We start from the raw sequence: 27605 nt of genomic DNA, 5'->3' as shown, positions 1-27605 counted from the left end.
CAAGTGCTAGCGTTTCCAAAACTTTCGCCTTCACAAGATTTTACATAAACAGCACTTTCTCTGGATTTCACGAGTAACGTGACCTGACAGACCCTACAGAGAACGCTGGTGGGAACCCTCGAGTCGAGGCCACTTCCTTAAAGCACGCTTCAAGCCGCTCCTCTCGGAAAGCCGCCTGTGACTTGACACACGAACCCCATGACGCTAGCGTCGCCTTGGACCCCGCTCGAGGCGGCCGCGCCTGCGCAGCAGCAAAGGGGTGGGTGGGGAGGACACCGAGCACAGCCCGAGGAAGCCGGGGAGTTGGGGCGCAGGACAGAGGGAAGAGCGGGAGGAAAGGAGTGTTGAGGAGCCGAGGGGCGGAGGAGCGGTGGCGCTGAGGGACGGAAGGGGCGGGCCTTTCCTACGTCATTCACTTCCTGTTTGCGGAAACTTCTGGATCCGGGTCAAGGGTGTTCATATCCCCTTCTCCCCGGCTGATCCGGCACCCTGGGTGACAGCGGCTCCAGACTCAGCCCGGGGCCCGTTTCATCTCACGATCTGCTGGAGCCCTGACGCCCACACCTGCCCCGCGACGCGGAGGCGCGCTTCCTCCACCTACAGGCTCGCCGTCCCGGGCCCTGAGCGCCCGCTGCCGCCGGCGGGGGGGCGTCCTGCTGGCCCCTCCGTGCTGATGCCGAGAAGGACCGCGGGCCCGGCGCGGCGGCCAAGTGCGGGCCTCGGGCTCATTAGGCCTGCTGCGGGCGGTGCCGGTTCTTACGCGCCCCAAGCTTACCATCTGCTGCCCGGACTTGGATGGACCCCTCTGCCCGATAAATGTGGCTGTTGAGGCGGCCGTGGCGGTGGTCGGTCCCGCTGCTGCTGCGCTCCAAGTTCACCTCCGCCCCGGGGCTCTCCTGCCCCAACTCGGGGCTGTCTCCGCCCGCTCCCCATCCCCTGGCGTTGCAGCGTGGCGACCATGGACAAGATCCTGGAGGGCCTGGTGAGTTCTTCGCACCCGCTGCCCCTAAAGCGGCTGATTGTGCGGAAAGTGGTGGAATCGGCGGAGCATTGGCTAGACGAGGCGCAGTGCGAGGCCATGTTTGACCTGACCACCCGGCTCATCCTGGACGGCCAGGACCCCTTTCAGCGACAAGTGGGGCACCAAGTGCTGGAGGCCTACGCACGATACCACAGGCCCGAGTTCGAGTCCTTCTTCAACAAGACGTTCGTGCTGGGCCTCCTTCAGCAGGGCTACCACTCACTGGACAGGAAGGACGTAGCCATCCTGGACTACATTCACAACGGCCTGAAGCTGATCATGAGCTGCCCGTCGGTGCTGGAACTCTTCAGCCTGCTGCAGGTGGAGGTGCTGCGGATGGTGTGTGAGCGGCCGGAGCCGCAGCTGTGTGCCCGCCTGAGCGACCTTCTGACCGACTTCGTGCAATGCATCCCTAAGGGGAAACTGTCCATCACCTTCTGTCAACAGCTGGTTCGAACGATAGGCCACTTCCAGTGCGTGTCCACTCAGGAGAAAGAGCTGCGAGAATATGTCTCTCAGGTGACAAAAGTGAGTAACTTGCTGCAAAACATCTGGAAGGCGGAGCCCTCCACACTGCTGCCTTCCCTGCAAGAAGTTTTTGCAAGCATTTCTTCCACAGGTAAGGGTCATTCTATTCCAAGACACTCTCTCTTGGAAATTCAGTATGTCTCTCCCATACACACACCATGTTTGCCTCCCTACCCAGAAAATATTGTTAATGGACAGCAAATCTTAGTACCCGCATCCAAAATTTTATTCCAATCCACTACCCTATTTAGGCTGTCACTTTGTACCTTGAAAAACAGACCGTGTTTTTATTTTAAAGGATGGGAACGTCAAGGTCTAAGACTTCTGGCCCTAAACAAGTGAATCACCCTGCCTCTGCTCCACTTAGGGAATGCTTTGAGGATGACAGCTCCTACATAAAGCTTCTATTTATTAGTGACTAATGGTAGTGTAATAAGGTTTACCATATTATTACTGTGCTGTGACCCTATCATTTTGTTGTAATGAATTTTTATCCTGTTTTGTAATTTTGCCATTTTTTTTATTCATGGACTTTGCATTTTTATTGCTGGATTATCCTAGTTAACTATGTAGTTTTTGAATATTGACATTTTCTGTGTACAGTAGTGTTTGTGAGAAGGACACAGGTAGAATGAGGGAAGGGAAGGACTTAAATAGCTGTTTTTCCGCTAGGGATATGACCCACCAACTGCATCCTTACAAAGCGGTGAGGGGTCAAGTGATACTTGGCAAAAAAATGCTTTGTCACCCCAGAATTTTACCTGTGCCTTTACATTCCTTGTTCTGACATGGAGCTTCCAGCTCTGTACATTGTGAAACAATAGATCCAAAACTGTTCACTTCCTCTCTACTTGGTACAACCATTCTCCCTGGCTGTTATTGGAACTTGAACTTGTGAAGGAGGTGTCTGTCCTCCTTAATCTTGAGAACCAGAAATAAGAGTACAGTTTTAATAAGCTCCATGCGTTCTGATGAATTAAATGTAAATACATTTATGAAAGAATTACCAACTGTTTATTTGCTGTATCTGGGTTGATTTCTTTTTTTAATTGTAATTCTTGTATTGCCTGTGTTGCTAGAACTCTTAGATTTCCCCAGAACATTTTCAGCTGTAGCCATAAAGGTGCTCACCTTGGATTTGCTTAATTTTTATATAGTTTAAGTGAAGTCTCTCTCCAAAATTCACTTTAATTTCTACCTTTTTAATAAATTTTTAAAAATCTTCGTTAGAGCAATGTAATGACTCCTGTAATTAATACTTGTAAGTTAATTTGGAGGGTCTAAAGTGGGAATTTAAATGATACCTTGCATTTCTTTTCTGACTACTACTTTACAAATGAATATTTTTAGCACAATGATTTAATGTTAAAGGATGCAAGAAAATAAAGTAACGTGACTAAGCATGGCAATAGTGAACAATAGTTTTTATATTGGGATAGTTCTGTCTATAGCATGAGTAATCATTGCTACTCACTCTTAATCTCTAACTTCTATAATTTAACATCCCTTTTATGTTAGACTCTACCCATGAGGTGGAGCGTAACAACTGCTTCCTGATTGACACCTTTGCTGCAGTTACATTTTTTTTATTTTTTTATTTTTTGGTTAATTGTTCTCTCAATACTTCACTTGAACCTTCTTGCAATATTCCTTTTTCTTTTTAATTAAAAAAAATAGATGCGTCATTTGAACCTTCTGTAGCATTGGCAAGCCTTGTGCAGCATATTCCTCTTCAGATGATTACAGTTCTCATCAGGAGCCTTACTACGGATCCAAATGTAAAAGATGCAAGTATGACCCAAGCTCTTTGCAGGTACTTCTTCATGACAATATAGACGGTAACTGTAGATTTGGGAGGAGGAAATAGTTTGTTGTATTTTGTCAATAATGAAAGACTGAAGATAAGTGTTCAAAATTGAAATCATGGAATCAAATATAGAAAGATTCTCCAAATTAATTGTTTATCTTACTGTATGCGTGATAGGCATCCCAGTAATTCACAAATCCATTTTCAATTCAGTGTTTTTTTTTTAATTCCAAAAACATACACACATATACTCTCATTATATAGTCAGGAGTTGGTTGGATTGTCAATATATTTTTCTAACTTCTTTGCTCATTATTGTTTCTTGCAACCTATTTCTTCCCTCTGGGATCTTTTTTTTTCCTAGCTAATTTACTTTCATTCAGGATCTCTGGGTAATAGTTTGCATTTGTCTGTTTGAAATGTCTTTTTCTTCCTTATTTTTCTTTCTCATTATTCAACAATAGCTATTCCTGTGGCACCATGCTGTTAGGATCTTCTTCATAGTATCTGTTTTTATTTCCTTTTCCCTTTATTCTTATCACTTTATCAATTCTCATTTATACTCATATGTGGTTGATTTCCAAGTCCTTATGTAAAGTCCTCAGTATTCATTTGCTTTTAAGAAACACTCTTATCGCCCCCATCGCTCCATAATGAAACTCCTATGCCCTTGTTTAGCAGCAACTCTGGCAGTGTGATTGTAACAGCACTAAAATTTCTTTCTTTTTGAGATGACTGTATCATAAATTATGTTGTCCTATGCATAAAATAGAATGAGATTCAGAGAATTATAGATTTCACAAGTGAAAGTGAAATTAGAAATCAGTTGGTCCATTGCCTAAGTATTAATAGCTAACATTTTCATTACATGCCTTAAGACCACCAGTCTTCCAGCTGGTCTTTTGGCCAGGAGGGACTTAACTCTCTTCTCTCAGTCATCCTGACCTACTCATTTTTCCCTTCTGATGAAGAAACCACAGTGACTTCTACCACTTACTAAATCAAGTGCAAATTCTACTTCTTGGCATTTAGCGCTCCTGGTCTTAATTTTTCAGTCTTTTCAAAACAACCATGGTATCCAATTAGAACTTTTTTGTAGTTGGTTTTATAATATATTTGGAAATTAATTTTTACCTATTCATGTCTATGAGAAAAATTGTGATCCAGGTTTTATATTTCATTTCCAGTTTAGCTACATGATCATATTTAACCCATAATCTACCTAGAGTCATTATTCTTATTATATTACAAATGTAACTGAAAAGGATAGCAATGTTTATTTTTACCATATTCCCACCTTATACTTCCCCACACATAGCACTTATTATGTTTTACTGTTCATTTTTTATAATCCAAAGAAATGTAAATGCAAATGCCATACTAGGACCAGATAAGTAACATTAAAGTATGAAACAGGCCAGGTGCACTTGAAATAATAGGGAATGAGGCATACAAGCACCTTCTAAAAAAGAAAGCTGATCTTCAGCTGTCTTGTTGCTGCAAGGAAATTTGAGTTCCGTATTACTGATCTGATTTTTCAAAAGAAACCTTAAATTCAGTTTTTTTATGTGAAATTTCCCAATTTTTAAAACACTGGAACAAATAAAACTGAAGGCTGGATCTAGCCCTAAACCTGCCATCTAAAAGTGAAAATTGATTTCATTCTCCACAAATTAAGATTATATCAATTTTGTGGTCTTTCATAATGTTGCCAATTTTAATGTTAAGGTCTTCACGTTTCATGTATTTTTTTTAGCTATAGAAAGAAATGGTTTCAATAAATTTGAGCCCCTTCTCAGTGCCACACACTATGCTAAGTATTGGGAATCCAAAGATTAAAGATTAAACAACAACAAAAAGCAAGATCACTGCTCTCAAGCGCACGGTCTAATGGAGGAAACAAGACTTCAAAGTACATAAATTACAGCTACAGTTAAATGTTCTTTAAATTCTTTAAATATTAAGAAATTAAATCGGTACATCAGGGTTAAGTGTCTTCAAAGTCAAATAGTAACCAATACCTGGTGGATAAGATTACTGTAGTTAACCATAAAAATAACTCGGCCTGCAGTGCCTGTGCCTGAGAGGATTTGGACATGCAAGTTCAATCAAATTGACGGAGAACTGGAATATAATTAAAATGTAGCCAAAAACATTGTATCACACGCCGGCAGAGCTGAGTTCAGATACCAGTACTGTTATTTATTAATTGCCTGACCATTGATACATTTTCTAACTTGTCTTACTAATTTAAGGGCAGAAACCATATCTTACTATTATATTCTCAGCACTTAACCCCGTACCAGCACCTAACACAGTACCTGTTACGTAATAGACACGCGAATATTTGTGGCTTCTAATTTGTGCTACTTCTGATTGAAGTTTCTTTAGGGTAATCAGGAGGTTGGGTACAAATGGGATAAGGTAAATACTGAAATCCAGTTTTTTATATGAAATTTTCCCAATTTGGAACAATAAATAAAACTGAAGGCTGGAGCTAGCCCTTAGGCTGCCTTCTAAAAGTGAAAACTGGTTTTATTCTCCACAAATTAAGATTAATCTATTTTGTGGCTGTTCATAATATTTCCAATTTTAATGTTAAGGTTTGTAAGTTGCATTTTTGGGGGGGAGGAGGGTCTTTTTAGCTGTAGAAAGCAATGGTTTATAAGATTTATGAAATGGGATGCCAGAACTGGGGAGAATAGAGGAAAAGTCTGTTTGAGTGATCAGGGATAATGAAGGGACATGGCCAAGTACAATTTTCCACTCTGCCCACTCTCACCCTTTACCAGGACTCCCTTAGACGTGAGCTACAGGGGGTTCTGGCCATAGGCCCTGTGTTCTAGGGAGCGCCGTCTGTTCCCACTGTCAGTGCCACTCCCCATGGCACAGAGTCCACAGAGCCAAGGACATGTGCTCACACAATTCCTCCTCTAAATAACACCTTTTGTGTGTGTGTGTGTGTGTGTGTGTGTGTATTTATACTAAAAAAATATACACAGTGTACTCACATGATTTTCATTTAAACAAAAACAGCTTTTTCTTTTAAAAAGACTTACTCGTATTCTTGGTTTTTTTTCTTTTGTAATTCAACAATATCTCAGCTCTTTCCATGCTAGAGCCCCATGAGTAGATTCATGTAGATCTTTCTCATTCTGTAAAACTCTACATGTTCCATAGTGTATTTAAGCCATTTCCTTATCGATGGACATTTAGATCGTTTGCATTTTTTCCATATCATAAACAGTGCTGCACTGAATATACTCTATGTACACAGATGCATGTGTCTCTGCTTTCTACTCCCTGTATGTAGAGTGGCCACAGAGTTTTATGAACATCAGTCTAACTACAGTTGGCAGACGTAGAACAGCTGTCAGGGACTGCTTTAATGACTTATGACCATTATTGTTGGAAGAAGATGGCCAGAAAAACAAGAAGGGAAATACGATGTGTGTAGGGAACAGAGGGAACATACAGATAACTTGTAGTTAACATGCATTTGGACTTTGGGGCCCATCTTAATTTCTAATGGAACATAAAAATCTTACGAGCAAAAACCTTAATAAAGATAATACTCCAGTGTTACTGTAGATATAACATAGCTGTTGTGAAAATAACCATATCAATTTATAAGTCAGTCTTTTTAATATGTGAGTAGCTCTTTTGGTCATGTGTTAAAGTACTTAGTATTTATATTTTACATTTTGTATAATCGGTAGTTAGTTATTTATTGCCACATATATTAATATTTGGTGGAAGAGACACATTCACAATGAGTGTTTCCAATGTCATATATTAACTCATTTACTCTTCATATCAGCCCTGTAAAATAAGCATGTTTTTCTGTAATCTACAAATGAGGAAACTGAGACATAAGAGGTTAAATAATTTACATAAGTATTTAGGGTCGCCCAGCTAATAAATGGTGAATTGAAATTTTTAAACCACATCACTCTGACTTCAAAAACCTGTTTTTTCACTACTATTTTCTTATTATATAATCCCCCAAATTCGATTACTGGATCAAATGATACGAACCTTTGGCCCAATTGCTTTCTAAGAGTCGTACCAGACTTCCTCGTGGTTGATATCTGACATCAAGGACAGTCTCCATCAGACCCCGTATTACTCTGTCTTTATTCCCATTAAACTGGGTTGTTACTCAAGAAGAAAAACAATCACTAATGCAAAATGAGGCCATTTAGGATATTTACGCATTCAGTGCCCTTTTATCTATTTAAAGTTTCCTTTTGTTGTCTTTGTTTAGTAGGCTTTTGAAAAGGGATGAAGAAAACCTGTTTTACAATTCAAGATACAGTCTTTTTTAACAATGCATTTCATATTTATACTGTAACCACCAGAGGAAAAATTTTGATTTACATCCGTATGTCTTAATTCAGGTAGCTATATTTGAACTGCTCTTCTTAGAGTAAATTTGTCCAATGAATTCTTGATATCACTATATAGAATAAATTTAAAACTACGCAAAATGATAGTTTGTCAGAAGTTATTTTTATGGAAATGTGTCATACAAGAAACTCAGCTTACAATACACATTGGAAACTCCTTGCATACAAGCACCCATTAGACTCATTTCTACCTCTTGATCAGTGCTTTTCACAAGCAAGCGCAGTAAATATTGAGTCACGAAGTGAGTGTTTATCTACTGCAACTTATTATTCCTAGCGAAATAGTGTTGACAATATTTTCAATACTGATAGCTTTGTTTTTCTTCAATTTTCAGAATGATTGACTGGCTGTCCTGGCCTTTGGCTCAGCATGTGGATACATGGGTGATTGCACTCTTGAAAGGACTGGCCGCTGTCCAAAAGTTTACTATTTTGATAGATGTTACTTTACTGAAAATAGAACTGGTAAGTGGGAGTACATAAATCTATTAGAATGCATGGACTTATATAATCTATCTTATTTTTATCTTTGGGTTGTCCCCTTTAAAGCATGTAATTTTGAATATGTTCTTGTTTGGTTTTGTTTTAAATAATAATTTTGAAAAGGTTTTAGAAATTCAAAATGCTATTTAAGTATGGGTAACTAAAATAATTTTGCTATTTTCAAAAATCTAATATGAAAACATATTTTTCCCATTATCTCTTGAATCCAACTAATCAAGCTTTTATTAGGATGATTCAACCAAAACTGCCTTTGACACCAGTGCTTTCCAATGTTGCTAAACCCAGGAGTTATTTTTCAGGCCTCCTCTTTTTTGACCTGTCAGCGGCTTTGACACAGTTGATCACTCCGTCTTGAAACACTTTGCTCACTTAGTTTCCAGAACATTATACTCTGCTAGTTCACTGGCATCTCAGTCTCCTGTAGTGGCCCTTTCTAACTTCAGACTGCCGTAGAGCTTCGTCTTTGGTCCACTTTCCTCTCAGCCATACTTATCACGCATGTGTCCCATGGCTTTAAATAACATCTAAGTTAATAGACTGCCAGCTTTATTTATATTTCTAGTCCATTGTTCTCCCATGAACTCCATAATCATGTATCCAACTGTCTGTACTTGGATCTCAAATTCAACTTCTCCACTGTCTAACCCGATTTTTCCCTCCCAGACCTGGTCTTCCCTATCTCAGACGGCTGCTCCGTACTTCCCCTCGTTCAGGCCAAAAACCTTGAAGCTATTTTGGTCTCTTTTCACTCTTTCTCAGCCTGTATCCTACAAATCCTGTTATTCCCCTTTAAAATGTGTGCAGAAAGCTACCAGTTAACCAGCCACATCACTACCACCCTGGTCCAAAGTCACCGTCATCCCTTGCTGTAATGGTGTTAGCAGCCTGCCTGCTCCCGCCCTTGGTCCCCTCCAGGTCTCATACAAGGTCCTACATGATCTGGCCCAGGCTGCTTCCCTCATCCAGTCTCCCAGTGTCATTGCCTCAGTTTCTGCTTTACACTGCCCTCCTTGCTACATCTCTAGTACACCAGGCTCAAGGCCTCAGGGCTTTGCAGTGCTAGCTTTGTCCTGCTTATTCTGCTCTTCTCCAAGGTACCTGCCAGGCTTACTCACATTCCCGTCAGTTTTTCATAGGCAGATGTCACCTTTTTCATGAGGCGTTTTTTAAATACCTTATATAATAAAATAGCAGACCCCTTTGTCACTCAGCAGCCCCTGTCCATCACCCTGCTTTCAAAGCACTTATCTCCATGCACTTTTATTGTCTCTACCCACCCTCTAGGAAGAAAGCCCTGTAAGATCAGAGATTTTTCTTTGATACACTCGTGTATCACCAGTGCCTAAAACAGTGCTGAGCATTAGTAGGTGCTCAATAAATATTTGGTGAATGAATTGAATGAATAATGGACCCGAGAGCTATCACCATATAAACATGATTTGACAGATTTGTATTTGATCAGTGGTATTTAAGAGTTGATTAGGCCATTATATTCCCTCAATCTCTGTCACGTTATCTCCCAACTGTCTCCTCCCAAAGTTTCATGACATATGTTATGGTAGGACTTTCCAGGAAGAGGGCCATACATGTATTCACATAAAAATTTGAGGCTCTAAGAAAATAACCACTGACTGGGTTAAAGGCTTCTTTTCAAATCTTAAGATGGATGTCTTGTCTCTTTTGAAGGTTTTTAATCGACTTTGGTTTCCTCTTGTGAGACCTGGTGCTCTTGCAGTTCTTTCCCACATGCTGCTTAGTTTTCAGCACTCCCCAGAGGCGTTCCATTTGGTAAGTTATGACACGAGCTTTCTACATTGAAAAATCTTGTCTTAAATTTTAGTTTAATATTGAGTCACATTTGTATATAGTGGAAAGATTGTAGGTTAGTACTAAATCTAACTATTTCCATGTAATTTTGTGATTTCTTAGAAATATGAGATTGTGGATATCTCTCCAAAGAATATATTTTCAGGATGTTTTGGGTCTCACCAAACTGCTGTACTTGGAACCACAATCAGCAATTGAAAATTACTATTCTACACGAGAGATGTCACATTTCAGTGTCACTGATGATTATCTGATGCACATATGAACAGTTTAGAAGGAAAAAAATGGTTGAAACTACTGATTGCTTTAGAATTCCCAAAGCATGAAAACAGCAGCCCCAGAATTAGGAATTTTCATTCTCTCTCAATCCATATCCTTCAAATTCTATTGACTCCACCTTTAAAATATATCCAGAATCTTAACCCCCCCTTTTTTAAATTTTTATTTTATTTTATTGGGGAACAGTGTATTTTCCAGAGCCCATCAGCTGCAAGTCAAGTTGTTGTTTTACAAGCTAGTTGTGGAGGGCACAGCTCACTGGCCCATGTGGGAATCAAACCGGCAACCTTGGTGTTATGAGCTACTGCACTCTAACCAACTGAGCCAACCAGCCACCCCCAGAATCCTGACACTTTTAACCAGCTACATCACTGGTTTTGATTTGATTGGATTGGATTTCAGTAATTTGATTATCAGTTATTAATTATTGCAGGTGAGAAATGACAAAATTTATTTGGGGAACCTGTCCATTTGTCTCGGGCGTCACAGGAAAGCAGTGCTTTACCTGGTTACTCCCTTGCTCCAGGATCTGATCCTTAGTTTTACAGGACTAGAAGCTCATCATCAGTGCACCGCAATGTAAAAATCTTCGGAATACTGACCCGCCCCAAACACATTCAAAAGAGTGATAAAGAAGTGCAGAATTCCAGCTGTTGATTGTTTAGCTATATAACTAGCCTCAGAGAACTACATGCTCACATAGACTGCTCCGTGCCTCATTTCCACTGAAGGAACATTTGCAGGCTTTGTAGTAAGTAAGCCTTACTAACAAGTAATTACATTGAATGTTACCACTGAGGATGAATGATTTCTGCAGTTAATTGCCCTAATTGTGAACTTGATCATCAGTCAATAACCTTATGTCTGTTTGTCACACAAACAAAACTCAAACTTGAGCTAATATAGCAGGTGTACTAGCAGAATCTTCCAAGGGAAAAAAAACATCAATTATTTGTCCCTGTCTTCAGGCATAGTCATGTGTATGCCATTTGAGAAAAGGTTTATTTTCAGAATTTCTGGGAAGGAGATTCTCTAACATCATTTAATCATCCATTCTAAGGTTTATGACCGTTAGCCTGGAGCACATTCCTTAATCTCTACTTAGTCACTTACGCTATACTCTAAACCTCTTTCTTTGCTCACAATTTTTTGAAAGATGGAAGACATCTTACTTTTATTACTTTTTTCCTGAAAAAAAGTAGTTGAGATAACAAATAATTGACTTTGAATTATTTGGCTTATTGAAATAAGCAAATATTAAATCATTCACTTAAGAAACAGATCTGAAATTGAAAATTGTGGTCTGGCCTAGTAAAGCCTAAAAACAAAGACCTGATTACTGTCTGCACACTGTGTATGGCCTGACCTGCTACTCAACGAAAATTAACTTGGGCATCTAGTAGTGAGCGGGTCATGTGGTAGTTAAATCACCTATAACTAAATAACTCAGCAAAGAACTCGGGCTAGGAGTTACTAAGTATGAGGAATAATCTGGAATCACAAGCATCATTATTCACTATATTATACGTTTAAAGTATTTTTGAGCAAACCAAAATTAATGTTATAATGTGTTATTATGGACCAAGTTGCTTTTCATGTGCTTTCTATCATATAAGTGGAAAAGTATTTAAACAGAAATAAAAGTATAAAAGCTTCTAATTAAATAAGTTATATACATTTTCTCAAGTAGTAACTTAAGTTTAATGGGTATTACAGTAATGTCTACAAATATTTAGATTTGCTCATTCCAAAAAAAAAAAAGTCAACTTGCAAGGATTTAGAAGTATAAATGCTTACTTAGATGTATATCTATAGTTCCATGAAGAACTTGGTCTCTGTGTCAGTGATAATATTGACCACATAGGATGTAATAATAGACAACTATATTACCTGATTGCAAAGACCAAATCTACACTAGGAAAGCTTTGGGAAGATACAGAATTGTATAATAAAGTAAATAATTATTTTAAAAATTCTTTCCTCTTTGTCTCTTCCCTCTCTCTCTCCCCCTTCACCTCTGAGGAAACAAAACAAATTTAGATATCTGACTATTTTAACAAGAGAATATCAAATAGAAATGCAGTAAAATTATAATTGAGATTTACGTAGAAATGAAGAAGTGATAGCCACAAAGTGAACTCATTAGGAACTGGTAGTTTCATGGTCAGTAATGCTTTTTTTTTGATGGAGGTCAGATCAAAGAAGGTAGTGCAAAAGCTAAAATGTGATTTAATACCTCAAGCATAAGTGTAAGCCAGACAGCAGAATGGGAATAGTGGTGTTAATTTAAGAAGAGGTTGTTCTTTTTAGGGGGAAGGAAAGGGAGTTGATTGGGAGATTACTGTAATTGTGATTGCTGTTTGACCATAAGACCGTATTCTTTCAAGTGAAAGATTTAAAATTCACACTAGATGGAGCTCTTAAGCTAATTCTAGGTTTATCTTTTAAAAGTGTGTTCCTAGTAAACAATCTGGTAGATACAACAGCCCTAACATTTTTCAACTTAAGGTGTTTTTGAGAATGGCAGCAGTGACTAAGTCTTGTTTGTGTTTTAGATGGAGTATAAGGATGAAAAGAGGGGTCTTACATGGAATTGCAATCATATGTGACTTTGAACACTGGCTTTACCTTGATATTCTATAAATTTTTAACTTCATAATTTTTTTTAGAAAATGTCTGTGACTGAGCATAAAGTATTTGCTGATTGTGTAATAAATAATTACATTCCGTTTGTGGGCTAGAGAATTTGTTGCCAGTTTGCATAAATTGAGGCATGTTTATCTTTTTTTCTCTTCAGATTGTTCCTCATGTAGTTCATTTGGTTCACTCCTTCAAAAGCAATGGTCTGCCTTCCAGTAAAGCCTTCTTAGTGCAATTAACAGAACTGATACACTGTATGATGTATCATTATTCTGGATTTCCGGATCTTTACGAACCTATTCTGGAAGCAATAAAGGTATGATGATAGTTGCACCAGTGTTTGTGGTACTTCAGCCCAGGATGTGATAGATCATTGTGAAACATTCCTGTAACTAGCTATTCAGTTTACTCCTTTGTGGTAATATGCTTTTTGTTTGAAAAATGCATTTAAAATCAGAATTCATTAATATTTAGGGGGTAATCTCTTATTTGCTGTAACTAAGTTAATAACCATATTGCTTTAGTTCTACGGTGCCATCAATTACAAGGCATATCTTTAAATTTATAACAGCTAATGGGGAACTTTGGTTATAAAAAAAAAAAAAAAAGGGAATGGTACATTAAGTGACTACAAACATTGGAGTTGCATCCCAGTATCAAAATTACAAAATATATAAGATGCAGCTTAGAACCAAGAAAAAGCGATTTAATAAAATATTTGACTTTGGTTTCTTTCCTGTTTTTTGTTCCATTTTTGCTATGGACTTTTCATGAATTCCCATATTTCATAAATGCTTTACTTGAATTATTTGTGAATTTACCTGTTTTTCAACTTTGTATCCATGTTGGATCTAAAAAGCACTGATTCTGTTTTTCTTGAAGAATGGGCCACAATAAGCACACTTCCCTTCGTAAACTTCCTGCATAATCAGCACGTAGCAAAAGAATTGGAGAACTTGCCTCAGTCGGACTTAATCAGAAGTTATTAGAAACCAGTTCTATTAACAGTATTTCTTTTTGAGGTCTGAAATACAATATAAGGTCTCATTATCTTTACTTCTTTTGAAATGAATACAAAACATTTTCTTCTTGCTACATAGTTAGCTAAATCAAGCTGATTTGGGTTGAGGCCAGAACACAGCACGGGTCAGCATACCACTGTTATGACACTTGGATACTTCAGAAGTAAATGTCTTATGTAAAGAAGCTTTTTGTCATGGATTTGATAGTAATGTTAATGTCTATATTGTCACTGTGTCCATAGATGAAAGTTGGTACTGTTGTTAATTGATTGTCATTCTTCAGTGCTTTCCACATTGAAAATTCTAATAACTAAATTAGGCTCAGAAGAAGCAAGGGTCTCCCTCTTAACCCAATAGCTAGCTATCAACAACAACAACAACAAAATCAGATTAAAATTCCTTCAGAAAATGTTTGTATTCTAAAGTACAAGTACCAGATGGCAATAACAGCCCAAAAAAGCCTTAATGATTTTTCCAACTTTCCTTATTCTCCAGTGCTCTACTCATGCTTGAAATCACACTTAAATTTTTATCTCATATGTCACAAAGCGGCTCAGAGGAATCTGTATCTTGTAATAATTTTCAATATGGTTAAACATGAAATTGAGTTTTATTTTTCAAAGTCAGAGGTCTCTGTGCTTAGATGCTTTCATTTTTCATTTCCTGATTACTTTGAGCTTTTATTTCTGTAGGTTAATACTGAATGAAAAGATATTTTAGCGAATGAAAAGATATTTCTTATTTTCGTTAGAAAATTTAAAAGAAAATTGTTTGTTTAGCTTATTAAATTGTGTGCATATTTAAATCCTCATTCTACTTCCTTTGAATAAGTGCTATTCAAGCACTAGGTTATACTCTGATCTCAAAGTTTTATTTTTAAAACATTTTGCTGGCAAATAGGAAGCATAAATCGTTCAAATGTGACTTGAATTCCTGGTTCACAAGTACTCCTCAACTTGATAAACTCTATCTTTAGGAGATACTTACTTGTTTTAGGAGACAATTATTTTTACAGATAGTGCAATTTGATTTTTTTGATGACTGGTCAAGTACTCAATGATTTCAAAACTAAGTGGGAGGGGAAAAAAGGTTAAATGTCAGTGGAAGGATTTTCTTTATGGTGTTAATTTAGTAACAAAAATTGTTTATATTTTTAAACTATTTTTCCTCTTTATGATCTACAGGATTTTCCTAAGCCCAGTGAAGAGAAGATTAAATTGATTCTCAATCAAAGTGCCTGGACTTCGCAGTCCAATTCTTTGGCATCTTGCTTGTCTAGACTTTCTGGAAAATCTGAAACTGGGAAAACTGGTCTTATTAATCTAGGAAATACATGTTATATGAACAGTGTTATACAAGCATTGTTTATGGCCACAGAGTAAGTTTAAATTTGAAACCCCCCTTTTTTTTTTCCATTTTAACTGTAGAAATTGATGCGGTCTGATGAGTTACAAGATGGTGGGACTGTCTTCACATTATTATAAATGGCAGAAATATGAATATTTTCATGTTATTACCTTATTCAGAAATGAAATTGCTTTTAGTGCTCAGGAACTACTAAAATGTTAACTTATATAAATTCTACTTTATATTTATATTGTGTGTTGTACTTAGAATTTTTTATATTAACTCTAACTTGATATTTATTAGTGTAACAAGAGGGAATGATTGAGCATATGCCAAAGAGTTTAAGTGTCCTCAAGTACTAATTTGTTATTATCCTATTAAGACAGTGTATTTTTTTTAACTTGTATATCTTTTGAGGGGACCTGTTTAGTTTTTTCTACTTGCAGATATTTTGCTGTTTATCAGATCAATAACTTCTTTTTAGCTGGTAAAGAAGTTTAAGCTCTACTTCCCACCCCAAGTTAATTGAGCATATGTGTAAACAGACGTGTTCCTTTGCATTATTACAGATTTACTTTCAAGTTTGTTCTTCTTGCAGCCAAGTGAATAGAAAATTAAAGGAAGTTAACTATATGAATGCCACCTGTAACAGTAAAAAAAAAATGATAAACTTTTCTTAAAGGCAAAAATGTAGTTGCATTTTTGTCTTCAATACCAATAGAGTATTCATAGAACTTGACCAAAGATGTTTACAATTGAGTTCCAAGTCTTTGTAAGTTTTTATGCCTACCTAGAGGAATCATAAATTAAAAGATGAAGAGTTGCTGTATTTTATTTTCTGGCCTCAAAATATACTATCAACTCTAAGGTGTTTTTTGTTTGGTTTAGTGTTTTCTTTTGTTTTTTGATATTTTTGTATTTGGGATTTTTTTGTTTGTTTTAAGAAAATGTGTATTCTTACACACAAGTGATACTAGGCATAAACCTGAAAGAATCCATATCTCACCAGCAGAGGTCACCTAGTCCAGCTGTCTAACTGATGAGAGAGAAAACAGAGACCCAAAGCAGTTATAACTGACAACAGCAATTCGAAGAGCACATCTTACTGTACAGTGGCCAATAATACTATCTCAGAATAGGCAGACAACATATTTTATTTCTTTGGTAATATGTGAATTCTTCATGGTTTAAAAAAAATCTAGAAATATGTAATATAAAAATCAGATATAAAAATTTTTTTAATTAAAAAAAAAAAATCAGACATTCCCATTACCAAAGAAAATTTAAGTTTTGTTCGCATTGTTCCAGACCTTTGTTGTAATTATAAATTTCAGCCACTACAAAAACAAATGTGTTGTTTTCTAAAAATATATTTATAGAGCATCTTATTTATATATTATTTTCCAGCCACTTGCTTTTGTTTTTATCTTTTAATGACTTATTTTGGAAATATCCCCATGTTAGGGCAATGACAGAGCTGACTAAATGAGTGTACCACAATTTATTTAGCCATCCTCCTATTGGTGAATATTAGGTTGTTTTGCTCATAATTAACACCCCTCTGCCCAGATGCAGAGATAGAGGACATGCCATATGCTCTCCAGAAAGGCTATAACATTTGAACTCGCATACTAATTAATACATGATTGCACCTATGACCCTATACGTTCAGCAGTAATTGATGCAATCAGTCTTAAAAACTTTTTCCAATCTGCAGGAAAATGTCTTTTTGTTTTAATTTGCTTGTTGCTGACCATTACAGAGTTTTTCCTGTCCATTCTTTGTTCATTTGTGTTTCTTTTCTGAATAACTTATTTTTTCCTTTGTGCAACTTTCTGTGGTGTTTTTTTCTTTTTCATGTTGATTTATATATACTCTGGATAATAATCCCTGGATGATTATGTATACTCTGGATGATTTATATATACTCTGGATGATATTCCCTTCTAGTCAGTGCAGTTCAAATTTGTAGAGTGTTTCATTTGCAGTCTTTTTAATTTTATATAGTCAAATCTGCTATTTTTCATTTATAGTGTCTGAATTTTAGGAAACCTTCCCCCTCTAAATAGTTTATCTTTTTTTCATCCTGTACTCACACCACAATCTTTAAATCACTCTAACTTTATAGTATGTTTTGATAATGGTATTTTTTAACTTCACACAGGTTTGAAACAATTTAAAAATCGCTTATTTACGTTATTAATTAATAGCTTAACCTATTTGTACACGCTAACCCAGAAAATGATGATGATATCTGACAGTATATATTGCCAGGACACGTAGTATTTAGCATCATTCTCCCCTTCCTCCTTCACTACATTGTAAGTAGTAACTTTGCTGCTAGGTAAAGGGCCACCGGGTAAGTGAAGTTTTACTTTGAGGGTAATAGATGCTGGAACTAACTTCTTTGGTGCTTTTTAAAAATGCATGTGTGTGCACACAAGTATAAAATAATCACTATATTCTCTTTTAGTTTCAGGAGACGAGTGTTATCTTTAAATCTAAATGGGTGCAATTCATTAATGAAAAAATTACAGCATCTTTTTGCCTTTTTGGCTCACACACAGGTGAGTGTAAGTGTGTGTGCTATGTATATGTTAATATACATAACATGCATGTTAATATGATAATATTCTTTAAACTTCACATTATACCAAACTTGGTAGACCTTTTTAACTGATGGGATAATATATATCTCACCCAACATAATAAATCCACTTAGAAATGCTAAAGAGATACTGTCTAAAGTCAGAATGCACCCTAAGTTTTTATTTCTTCCTCCTACTTTCTGTTCTTGTAGATGAATATTATACTGACCTCTTGTTCTAATTATAGATAACATCTGATTTTTCTATCCAATAAATAAGCTCCTTCATATTTTTAATGTTTTATAGATACTAATTGATAGATTTTTCACAGTAATTAAGTTCTACAGCTTAAAATTTTTTGATCATCTTTTATGTCCATAAATTAATCCAAGGAAATTAATTTATGCTAATGGCAAAAAAGTACCATATAGTAAATATTTATTCAACAGACATATTGATAGACATAATATGCAGTCGGATCAGCATTCAAAGAGGATTCCTATGTTCAAGGAACTTAGAGTTCAACTTTTGAGCAGTATATATGAATAATAATATGTATCATTTATAATAATGTAATATTATTTTCTGGTTTCATTCTGATTGTCTTAGTCACAGAGGTCTAGAGTATGTAGTTAGAGCCAGAAGAGTGGACTCAGAATTGGTAGGATTGAGATGATGGGAATGCTACGTTCCTATCTACAAGCAGAGAAATACCTCAAGGGTAACTTCTTAAATGGAAGAATCGAGACAGGATTGACATGTGACATGACAGTGATGGCTTATGAGTAGTGATGGCTTAATATACATATGAGATGATAGTGAAGGCTTAATATACTCAAAGTGATAATTTTATTCTCTACCTGCGGAAAACAAATGCACAAATTAAATTTACTGTCTTAGGACCCAGGGAGATGAAATCTCCCTCCAACTCCCAAACAGTTTTTCCTAGTTTGACTTCTGCTCTGGCTTTATCACTAGTCTATATTTACTGTATAATATATATATAACATATGTGTTATATACATAACATATCTATATATATATATAAATACATTATATATGCTATATTAACTTACTAAATCAGAGCTATCGGAGAAAAAACTTTAGGAGGTTTCCATGCTTCCAAGAAAAGAATTAACAAGAGAACCTAACTGAAGTTCTGTCACAGTTGAGACACTGTCTGGTAGCAGGCCAACGAGGATTGTTTTAGGTAGGAAGATTTCCCTCTATAATTGAAAGGCTTATTTTTCTTACATTTAATAAAGGTAACATTTATTGAGCAGGTAAGTTTGTCTAGCTCCTGTGCTAAGTGGTTTACATGTATTACCTTCTTACTCCTCAGGACCAATCTATGAGGTAGTAAGGTAGTGTCCTCATCTTACAGATGAAGAAACTAGGCTCATGTTACCTGCTTTCAGGGTCATGCAAACAAGTAGCAAGATTGGGATAAGAACCAAATGACTCCGGTACCCATGCTCGACCAATACACTAAACTTCTTTCCTTCAAAATGCTATGAACACCCCTATTTTGCTAACATTTCCCTTAACTGAGAACTCTGTTATATATCACAAATATTCAAAATGTCAGGAGAATTGTAAATTTTCAGGTTATAATCACACCTTTTCAGATGCCTTTTCAGTTGATTTTTCATCATTGCAAAATTAGAATTTGAACGTACTTTGCTCCAAAGTCCATGAGCAACCACATCACTAAGCTGCCTCTGTACTAAAAATAAAACTAGCAAGGTCCCTAACAATTGTGCTCACCTTTCTGTACATTTACGACATGTGTCCTCTGTCAAGGAAATGTTCACCTAACGTAGTTATGCTATGTATGTATGGCCCTGTACCATAGTCCCTTATTATTTTATCTAAAGTGTAGATTCATTAACATGTCTTTTTCAGATTTGGTTTCAAAAATTGTGGATTCAAACACATCACTGTCACAGAGGGATAATACCAGGAGCATTATAGTAAGAGTTAGATGTAATCCCCTCTGGGTTCTGATGTCATCCCCTCAGTATTTAGCTGTATGATCTTGGGCGAGTCACATAGTTTTATCTAGATCTTAATTGTCATTTGCAGAATGAGAAGTTATGACTGAAGGTTATCCAAATCTATTTCTAACTAATTTTATCTGCCCCCATGTTTAACACTTTGTAGTAAAAGTTAAGTGCAATGTAATTTTAAGTAATCTTTATTAAACATTATACATTCAGATTTCAGTTATTTGGTTCATTGTGTGAGAATCATTTCCTTGTATTTTCTCTACTGATATCAAAAGAGAGAAGCATATGCACCTCGGATATTCTTCGAAGCTTCCAGACCTCCATGGTTTACCGCCAGATCACAGCAAGACTGTTCTGAATACCTCAGGTTTCTGCTAGACAGGTAAAACGTATTTCTAAAGTTACGATTTGAATTGTGTTCTTTCATAACAGATTATTTCTAAATAATTTTTTTTAGCTTTAAAAACGTATTTCAAGTGTTCGTCTTTAAAATACTTTGCATTTATTTTTTAAGTGTTCTTTTGTTTTTAATTTGGTTTCTTTTTTTTTTTTTTCCTTATTTGAGGCCAGCTGTTCTCAATGTGTGGTCCAAGGACCCCTAGGGGTTACCAAAACACTTTCAGGGGTCTTCTTTTCCAGCCACATATATGTGTATGTGTGGTTGAGGCCAGATTTTCTTCATATACTTCATCCAAAACACATCATGTTAGATTGAATGCAGAGCAGATATGAACATCCAGCTGTCTTCTTCTGTTAAGCCAATACTTGAAATATTTGCAAAATGCAAAGCAGTGCCGTTCTTCTCACTAAATTTTTTTGGCTTTTGAAAAATATAACTTTTTCATTTGAAAAGTTATATTAATAAGTAATGGGTTTATTATTGTTTTTACATATTTTATTACTTTCAGTATCAGTTTTAGAATGTGGCAAATATTTGATATATATAATCACATAAATTAAAGCTCTTGAGTGCTTCAATTATTTTTAAGAATATAAAGGGGTCCTGAGACCAAAAAATGTAATAGCGTCTCCTGTAGACCAGTTCATAGTTGGGCGAATTTGGTATATTTTATTCTCTCCTTAGCACTTAGTTAATAAAACCTATTATCTTCTTTCATCTCCCTGTGTTTGTCTCCCTCCTGTTACATGAGTGACTGGTAAAGTCAGTTGAGCTCAACGTGTGCAACCTTCCTCCCGCTCAACTAAGGATATGTTAAGTGTTTTCTTTGTGCCAGGCTTTCCATAAGATGCCAGACAGACGAAGATATATAAGAGCTTATGTAACTATATCATAATAAGTGCTATAAAATAGCAGTGTGAAGAAAATGTAATATAGGGTAGCAATAACCCGTAATTTCTATTCTAATCTGCATTCTCAAAGTGTTCCATACTCCTCTTGATTAAAAGAGGAAAAACTTGATTTTTTTAAATTAAGCATTATTTATATAAGCCACCAATATTTTTCAATAGAAATGACTTTTAAACTTTAGTGAAATAGCTACATAATGATATACTCTCCCACAGGCTCCATGAAGAAGAAAAGATCTTGAAAGTTCAGTCCTCTCACAGGCCTTCTGAAAGTCTGGGGTGCGTTGAAACTTCTTTACAGGAAGTAGCCAGTAAGGCAGCGGTACTAACAGAGACCCCTTACACAAGTGATGGTGAGAAGACTTTAATAGAAAAAATGTTTGGAGGAAAGCTACGAACTCACATATGTTGTTTGAACTGCAGGAGTACCTCACAGAAAGTGGAAGCCTTTACAGATCTTTCACTTGCCTTTTGTCCTTCCTCTTCTATGGAAAACTTGTCCTTTCAAGATCCAACATCATCACCCAACACACAGGATGATGGTCTAATGCAAGCCAGTGTACCTGGTCCTTCAGAAGAACTAGGAGTTTATAATTCAGCAACAGCTGCCTTCATCTGTGACTCAGCTGTGAATGACAGAATGGTAGGCCGTCCTCCTGATGAGTTTTGCTGTACTGAAAACACTTCTGTCCCTAATGAATCTAGCAAGATTTTTGTTAATAAAGATGTACCTCAGAAACCAGGAGGTGAAACCACCCCTTCAGTAACTGACTTACTAAATTATTTTTTGGCTCCAGAGATTCTTACTGGCGACAACCAGTATTATTGTGAAAACTGTGCCTCTCTGCAGAATGCCGAGAAAACTATGCAAATCACAGAGGAACCTGAATACCTTATTCTTACTCTCCTGAGATTTTCATATGATCAGAAGTATCATGTGAGAAGAAAAATTTTAGACAATGTGTCACTGCCACTGGTTTTGGAGTTGCCAGTTAAAAGAACTACTTCTTTCTCTTCGTTGTCAGAAAGTTGGCCTATAGATGTTGACTTCACTGACATTAGTGAAAACCTAGCTAAAAAATTAAAGTCTTCTGGAACTGAAGAAGCTTGCTGCCCAAAACTGGTGCCCTATCTATTAAGTTCTGTTGTCGTTCACTCTGGTATATCCTCTGAAAGTGGGCATTACTATTCTTACGCCAGAAACATTACAGATACAGACTCCTCGTACCAGATGTGCCACCCGTCTGAACCCCTGGCGTTAGCTTCCTCCCAGAGTCAGGTACTAGCAAGAGACAGTCCCAGTGCCATTGTTGAACAGGATTTGGAAAATAAGGAAATGTCAAAAGAATGGTTTTTATTTAATGACAGCAGAGTGACGTTTACTTCATTTCAGTCAGTCCAGAAAATTACGAGTAGGTTTCCAAAGGACACAGCTTATGTGCTTTTGTATAAAAAACAGAACAGCACTAATGGTCTAAGTGGTAACAAGTCAAGCAGTGGACTCTGGGTAAATGGAGACCCACCTCTACAGAAAGAACTTATGGATGCTATAACAAAAGACAATAAACTATATTTACAGGTAAGTTGGAAATAGAAGAATCATCATTTGTGGAAAATATTTAAACAGGTGGTGCAATGAGCACCCATTTCAGTGAAATGAAATTCAACTTCTACATTTTCACATAATTTACAGAGTGATAATTCTGAAATTTGAGTCTGGGTTTATATGAATGGGTTCAATCTATATAACTAAATTGTCTTTCTAATGTTATGAATTAATCATGAAAAGTCCAAGTTAGATGCAGTATAGAAGACCTTACTTGTTTTTTATTACAAAAGATGTAATTATTATAAAATCACTACATATAGAAATACAGGAAGTTTAATAAAATGTGTTTTCCCTCTTCCCTTTAGTCCTACCTACCAGGGGAAACAACTGCTGAACTTGGTGTTTATTCCTTCTAGACCCTTGTATAAATATTTTAAGGGCTATTTGTTGACATTCAGGTAGATAAGATAAAAGGACACTAAAAGGTAGAATATGTAAAGAAAAGATATTTGTATTCTTTAAGGATCTGAGCAATAAAACCAAGGACATAATAGAACAATTAGTAAATAAAAGTCATGGAATAAAGGTAAGCTGAATTATAAATATACTTGTTGCAAGGAGTTAGTGTTTTTATTACTTTAAAGTTAATAAAGACCTTGCTCAAAATATTTTTCTTGGAAACCTGCCAACTTGCTATTAGCATGAAGGACCAACAGTAAATTATAGGTGAAATTGTCGGTGTATAAATTGGGTAATCCAAGTGATTTTATGAGTTTAAGTAAGTTTCTAAAAATTTTGCCTTTCAGTCACAACTCCTAAAAGATACAGAAAAGAGGAGAAAATAGGTCACTGTAGTACTGATTTTCAGAGGGAAGTTTTTTCAAAAGGTTTCAAATTTACTGTATTATAAAATAAACTGATACATTTTTATAGAAGTATAGCAATGTTCTAAAATGGCACAAAAACACTACATTTTACAGAAAAAAATTAGAAACTCAGAATATTTGTTAGAACTGATTCACTCACTACCAAGGATTCTCCTATGTAGTCAGAAGTCTTATGACCCAGAGAATAGAACCACATCCAATAAAGCTAAATATCAAATAAGCACAAGATACTAAGCATCACAATTCTTTAAAGAAGTGGAGTGAAGTTAAGAAGGTTTGGTTGAAATAGAAATTCTGTAATATAAAATATAGAAAATAAGGCCAAGTGCAATCTTGATTTTTAGAAATATGCAGGTTATTTATATATCAGTGATTGGGTGAAATAGTTTTCAAAGGGGAGACATGGGTTTTGAAAAGAGAAACTACTCTGATTTCTGTGATTGGAATGCTAAAAGCCGTAACAACTAATTGTATTGCAGCCTAGCTTTAAATGATTTTCTGTCTTGCCATTTACTCCATTATATCCTGATAAGATACTATTTGAGTATGATGAACCATTCTTTTTATTGTTTTAATGTCACTATAAAGGAAAACTGTTAATGTCCTTTATTTGTTTTTCAGTGTTGTGCAGTTGTTCTAAATTCCATCTTAAGTCTCCGCTTGGCAAGTTGTTTAAAGCAAAAAAGATACTGTTAAATTAAAATTTTATTTAAAAGTTACCTATTTTTTTAAATTTATTTTTTAAGTATAGTTGGTATACAATCTTATATTGGTTATTAGTATCAGGTATACAATCAAGTGATGTGACATTTTTATACCTTACAGTCTGATCACTAATTCTAGTTAAGTGTTTAATTTCTAACTTAAAAAATATAGCTAGAACTTATATAATAATATTACTTTGCCAGACGGAGCAGAGTAACTGGGGTAACTGGGGTTTTCGTTTAAAAGTCGGCAATAGTACAGTTTTTGTTATTAATGTTAACAGGGATTTTGAAAAGATTTTCAGGATGATTATGCCGAACAAGTATTATGCTCCCAGCAGTCGCTTTTAGACCTTGTTGACATCAACCTCATTGGAAACTTATACTCCCTTTCCTGAAAAGTGGGCGCATGCCAGGATAGTTTATGTATTCTTCCAAGGAGTTTGTGCCAGTTTTTAGAATCCACTTTATACCTCGCCAAATGAATTTGCCATTATTTATTCACTTTTTCTACTTTTGTGGCTCAGTGCCTAATAGTGTTCTAATCGGAGATCATTAACATTTACTGAGCACCTAATATATGTTTGGCACATAGATGAATACGGCTCCTAATAAACTTTTTAATAATTTGGTAGAGAAAAGTTTTAGGTGATACGGTAAGGAGATAGGCTCCGTTTCCCTTAGCAGTGTTTTTGAGATATTTTATTCCCTGAGAATTAGTCTAAAGAAAGAGTAGAAAAATCAGCCTTCTTTCATTATTTATTCATTTTACTATAATCACCCACTTCCAAAATAGCCTGTTGATAGAGAGTAGATAATCCATTATAACCTTTGAATTCTGCATCCTTTATATTAGAAAAGAAATCCATTCTTAACATATGTTGACGAGTATTATAAGAACTATAATGTTTCTGTGGAGAAATTTTGGGATTGAAAGGCTTCTGTTTTCTTCTGTAAATTGAAGTAATGAAACAGAAAAGCCTTAGGCTCCATCATTCTATAGAGTTACACCAAGATTTTGTTCTCTATTTTCCCTGTTTCCCCAAAAATAAGACCTAGCCGGACAATCAGCTTTAATGCATCTTTTGGAGCAAAAATTAATATAACACCTGGTCTTATTTTACTATAAGACTGGGTATAATATAATGTAATATAACATAATACTGGGTATAATATAATACCAGGTCTTATATTAATTTTTGCTCCAAAAGACACATTAGAGCTGATTGTCTGGCTAGGTCTTATTTTCAGGGAAGCAACGGTTGTTTGCTCCATCAGTGATACACACTTTAGTAAGATTTGGAAAGGATTAGTGTAGTCAGTATTTTTAAAGTTACTGAGATTTGAAGGGTGCTTATTAAGGACTAAGGCAGTTTTAAAATATTTATATAGGTGATATATCCATCCATTGTATTTAGGATTTTAATTTCATAAAAATTATTTTGAATTGTAGGAACAAGAGTTGAATGCTCGAGCCCGGGCGCTACAAGCTGCATCTGCCTCCTGTTCATTTCGGCCAAATGGATTTGATGACAATGATCCACCAGGAAGCTGTGGACCAACTGGTGGAGGCGGGGGTGGAGGATTTAATACAGTTGGCAGACTCGTATTTTAATCCAGAGAGAGTCCAAAATGCACTGGTCACAAAACATCCAATGCTATGACTGTTAAAATGTCAGACTGTAACAAGTATTTTTTCTTTTCATTAGACCCTTGTACTTTAAGAAAACACACTCAGTGCTTATTTTTATTTTCTTGACAATACATTTATTAACAAAATGCATCATGGGAAAAAAAATCTACCTCTTAAAATTCCATTTGCTTTTATGGTTAGACATGCTTGACCAAAAATTTTCAGAGGAAAATATGTACCTGGTCCCTAATTAAGCTGCATTAAATTTAGTAGAGGCATTTAAATGATTCTATTCTCAGTTTTATGAACAAAAAATATTCATTTAGCATCCTTTGTAGAAGAATTGATGTTAGAGGTGAAGGGAATATTGTTTTAAAAAAAAGAAAATCCTTTATTTCCTGTGTAGTTACCCCATTATTAAATTTAAGTCTTTGAAAATACTGGAGATGATACAGTCTCTAATGAAGGCAATAACAGACTTTATCAAGCTGTAGTACTTTTCAAGTTTGTTTAGTGCTGTCTTCAGCATCACTGTATCTGCATTTCAAGTACAAATGTTTTAAAAAGGATTATTTATACATAAATGTGTTGAATTGATTTTAAGAAAGGTGCATGATCCTGTAGGAGCAACATTTTTACCTAAAAATTGCTAACTTTGTAGTATTTCTAATTGTTTAAGGATTTTAAAATTCTATTTCAGGGAGTCTATCTTCTGTGTTTTGAAGGAGGTGAGTTCTGTATGTGCCTTGCAGTACTGTAACTAAAAAATAGGATTCTTTGGCTGCGGAAAAGCTTTTTTAAAATGAAATGTTAGGAAGTAATTTTTTGTGCTAACATTAAAATTATAACTTTTTGAAAGGTATTAGATTTTCCTGAAGTAAAATATGATGGTTCTAAATCAATAGATGTTATAGTTCATTTTTAACTCTTAGAAGAATTCAGAGTAAATGAACCTAGTCAAGTAGAAAATCTTTATTGATTTTGTTACTTAATCCTCAGAATATTAAACATTGATCACATATTTTTAGAGTTGTACATCTGGGTTTGTTTGTTTGTTGTTGTTGTTTTCATTTGAGTGATACATTTTACACCATTTCATAGCTTCAGATAAAATGTTGAAATGTCAGACCCTACCATCCCACATTTTCTTTGCCAGGAAACTGAAACAAGTCATTTCTCCTGGGTCTTGATTATACAGCATTCAAGAGTTATCCCAATTGACCCCCTTCCTAAAGGTTTTAACTTATCCATGGCTGTACATTGTTCTAAAGATTGGTCTCATTTATTTTGAAAACATTTTAAGGAAAGAATGTTCTTTGGTGATTTGGGGTTTATCTTTTTCCCAAGCTTTTAATGGCAGTGGTTGAAAACAATACTTCTCATCTTCATTCCACTACTTCCCACTTTTAACCTGTTTTCACTCACCAAGTTTAGGAAAACTGGATTACTTAAAAACTGGCAATTCTTTGCAGAATTAATCAAGATTTCTCTTCTCTATAAATAAATGAACCAGAAGGATTTTTATCGTACTTTCTTTACTGTG

The 27605-nt window shown here is 35.9% G+C and overlaps 1 protein-coding gene across 1 annotated transcript; it reads left to right on the top strand.

Moving 5' to 3' along the window:
• Positions 1–463: 463 nt before the first annotated feature.
• USP38 (ubiquitin specific peptidase 38) lies at positions 464–27097 on the top strand. Its single transcript, XM_019730777.3, has 10 exons — positions 464–1640; positions 3227–3362; positions 8101–8230; positions 9956–10057; positions 13173–13331; positions 15222–15415; positions 17858–17951; positions 20257–20363; positions 21506–22868; positions 25883–27097. Exons 1-10 carry the CDS (start codon positions 959–961, stop codon positions 26042–26044), a joined length of 3129 nt encoding a protein of 1042 aa, XP_019586336.2. The 5' UTR covers positions 464–958; the 3' UTR covers positions 26045–27097.
• The last annotated feature ends 508 nt before the right edge of the window (positions 27098–27605 follow it).

Source organism: Rhinolophus sinicus, chromosome 15 (assembly GCF_057876585.1).
Source record: "Rhinolophus sinicus isolate RSI-liver-muscle chromosome 15, RSI-T2T, whole genome shotgun sequence".
NCBI lineage: Eukaryota > Metazoa > Chordata > Mammalia > Chiroptera > Rhinolophidae > Rhinolophus > Rhinolophus sinicus.
The sequence above is the reverse complement of the archived record's forward strand: the minus strand, read 5'-3'. Positions and strand labels throughout refer to the sequence as shown.

Excerpts from the sequence above, each read along its gene's own strand:
- USP38 (XM_019730777.3), top strand. The coding sequence starts at position 959 with ATGGACAAGATCCTGGAGGGCCTGGTGAGTTCTTCGCACCCGCTGCCC. Across the intron at positions 1,641-3,226 it reads TGCAAGCATTTCTTCCACAG|ATGCGTCATTTGAACCTTCT; the intron begins GTAAGGGTCATT and ends TAAAAAAAATAG. Across the intron at positions 13,332-15,221 it reads CTATTCTGGAAGCAATAAAG|GATTTTCCTAAGCCCAGTGA; the intron begins GTATGATGATAG and ends TATGATCTACAG.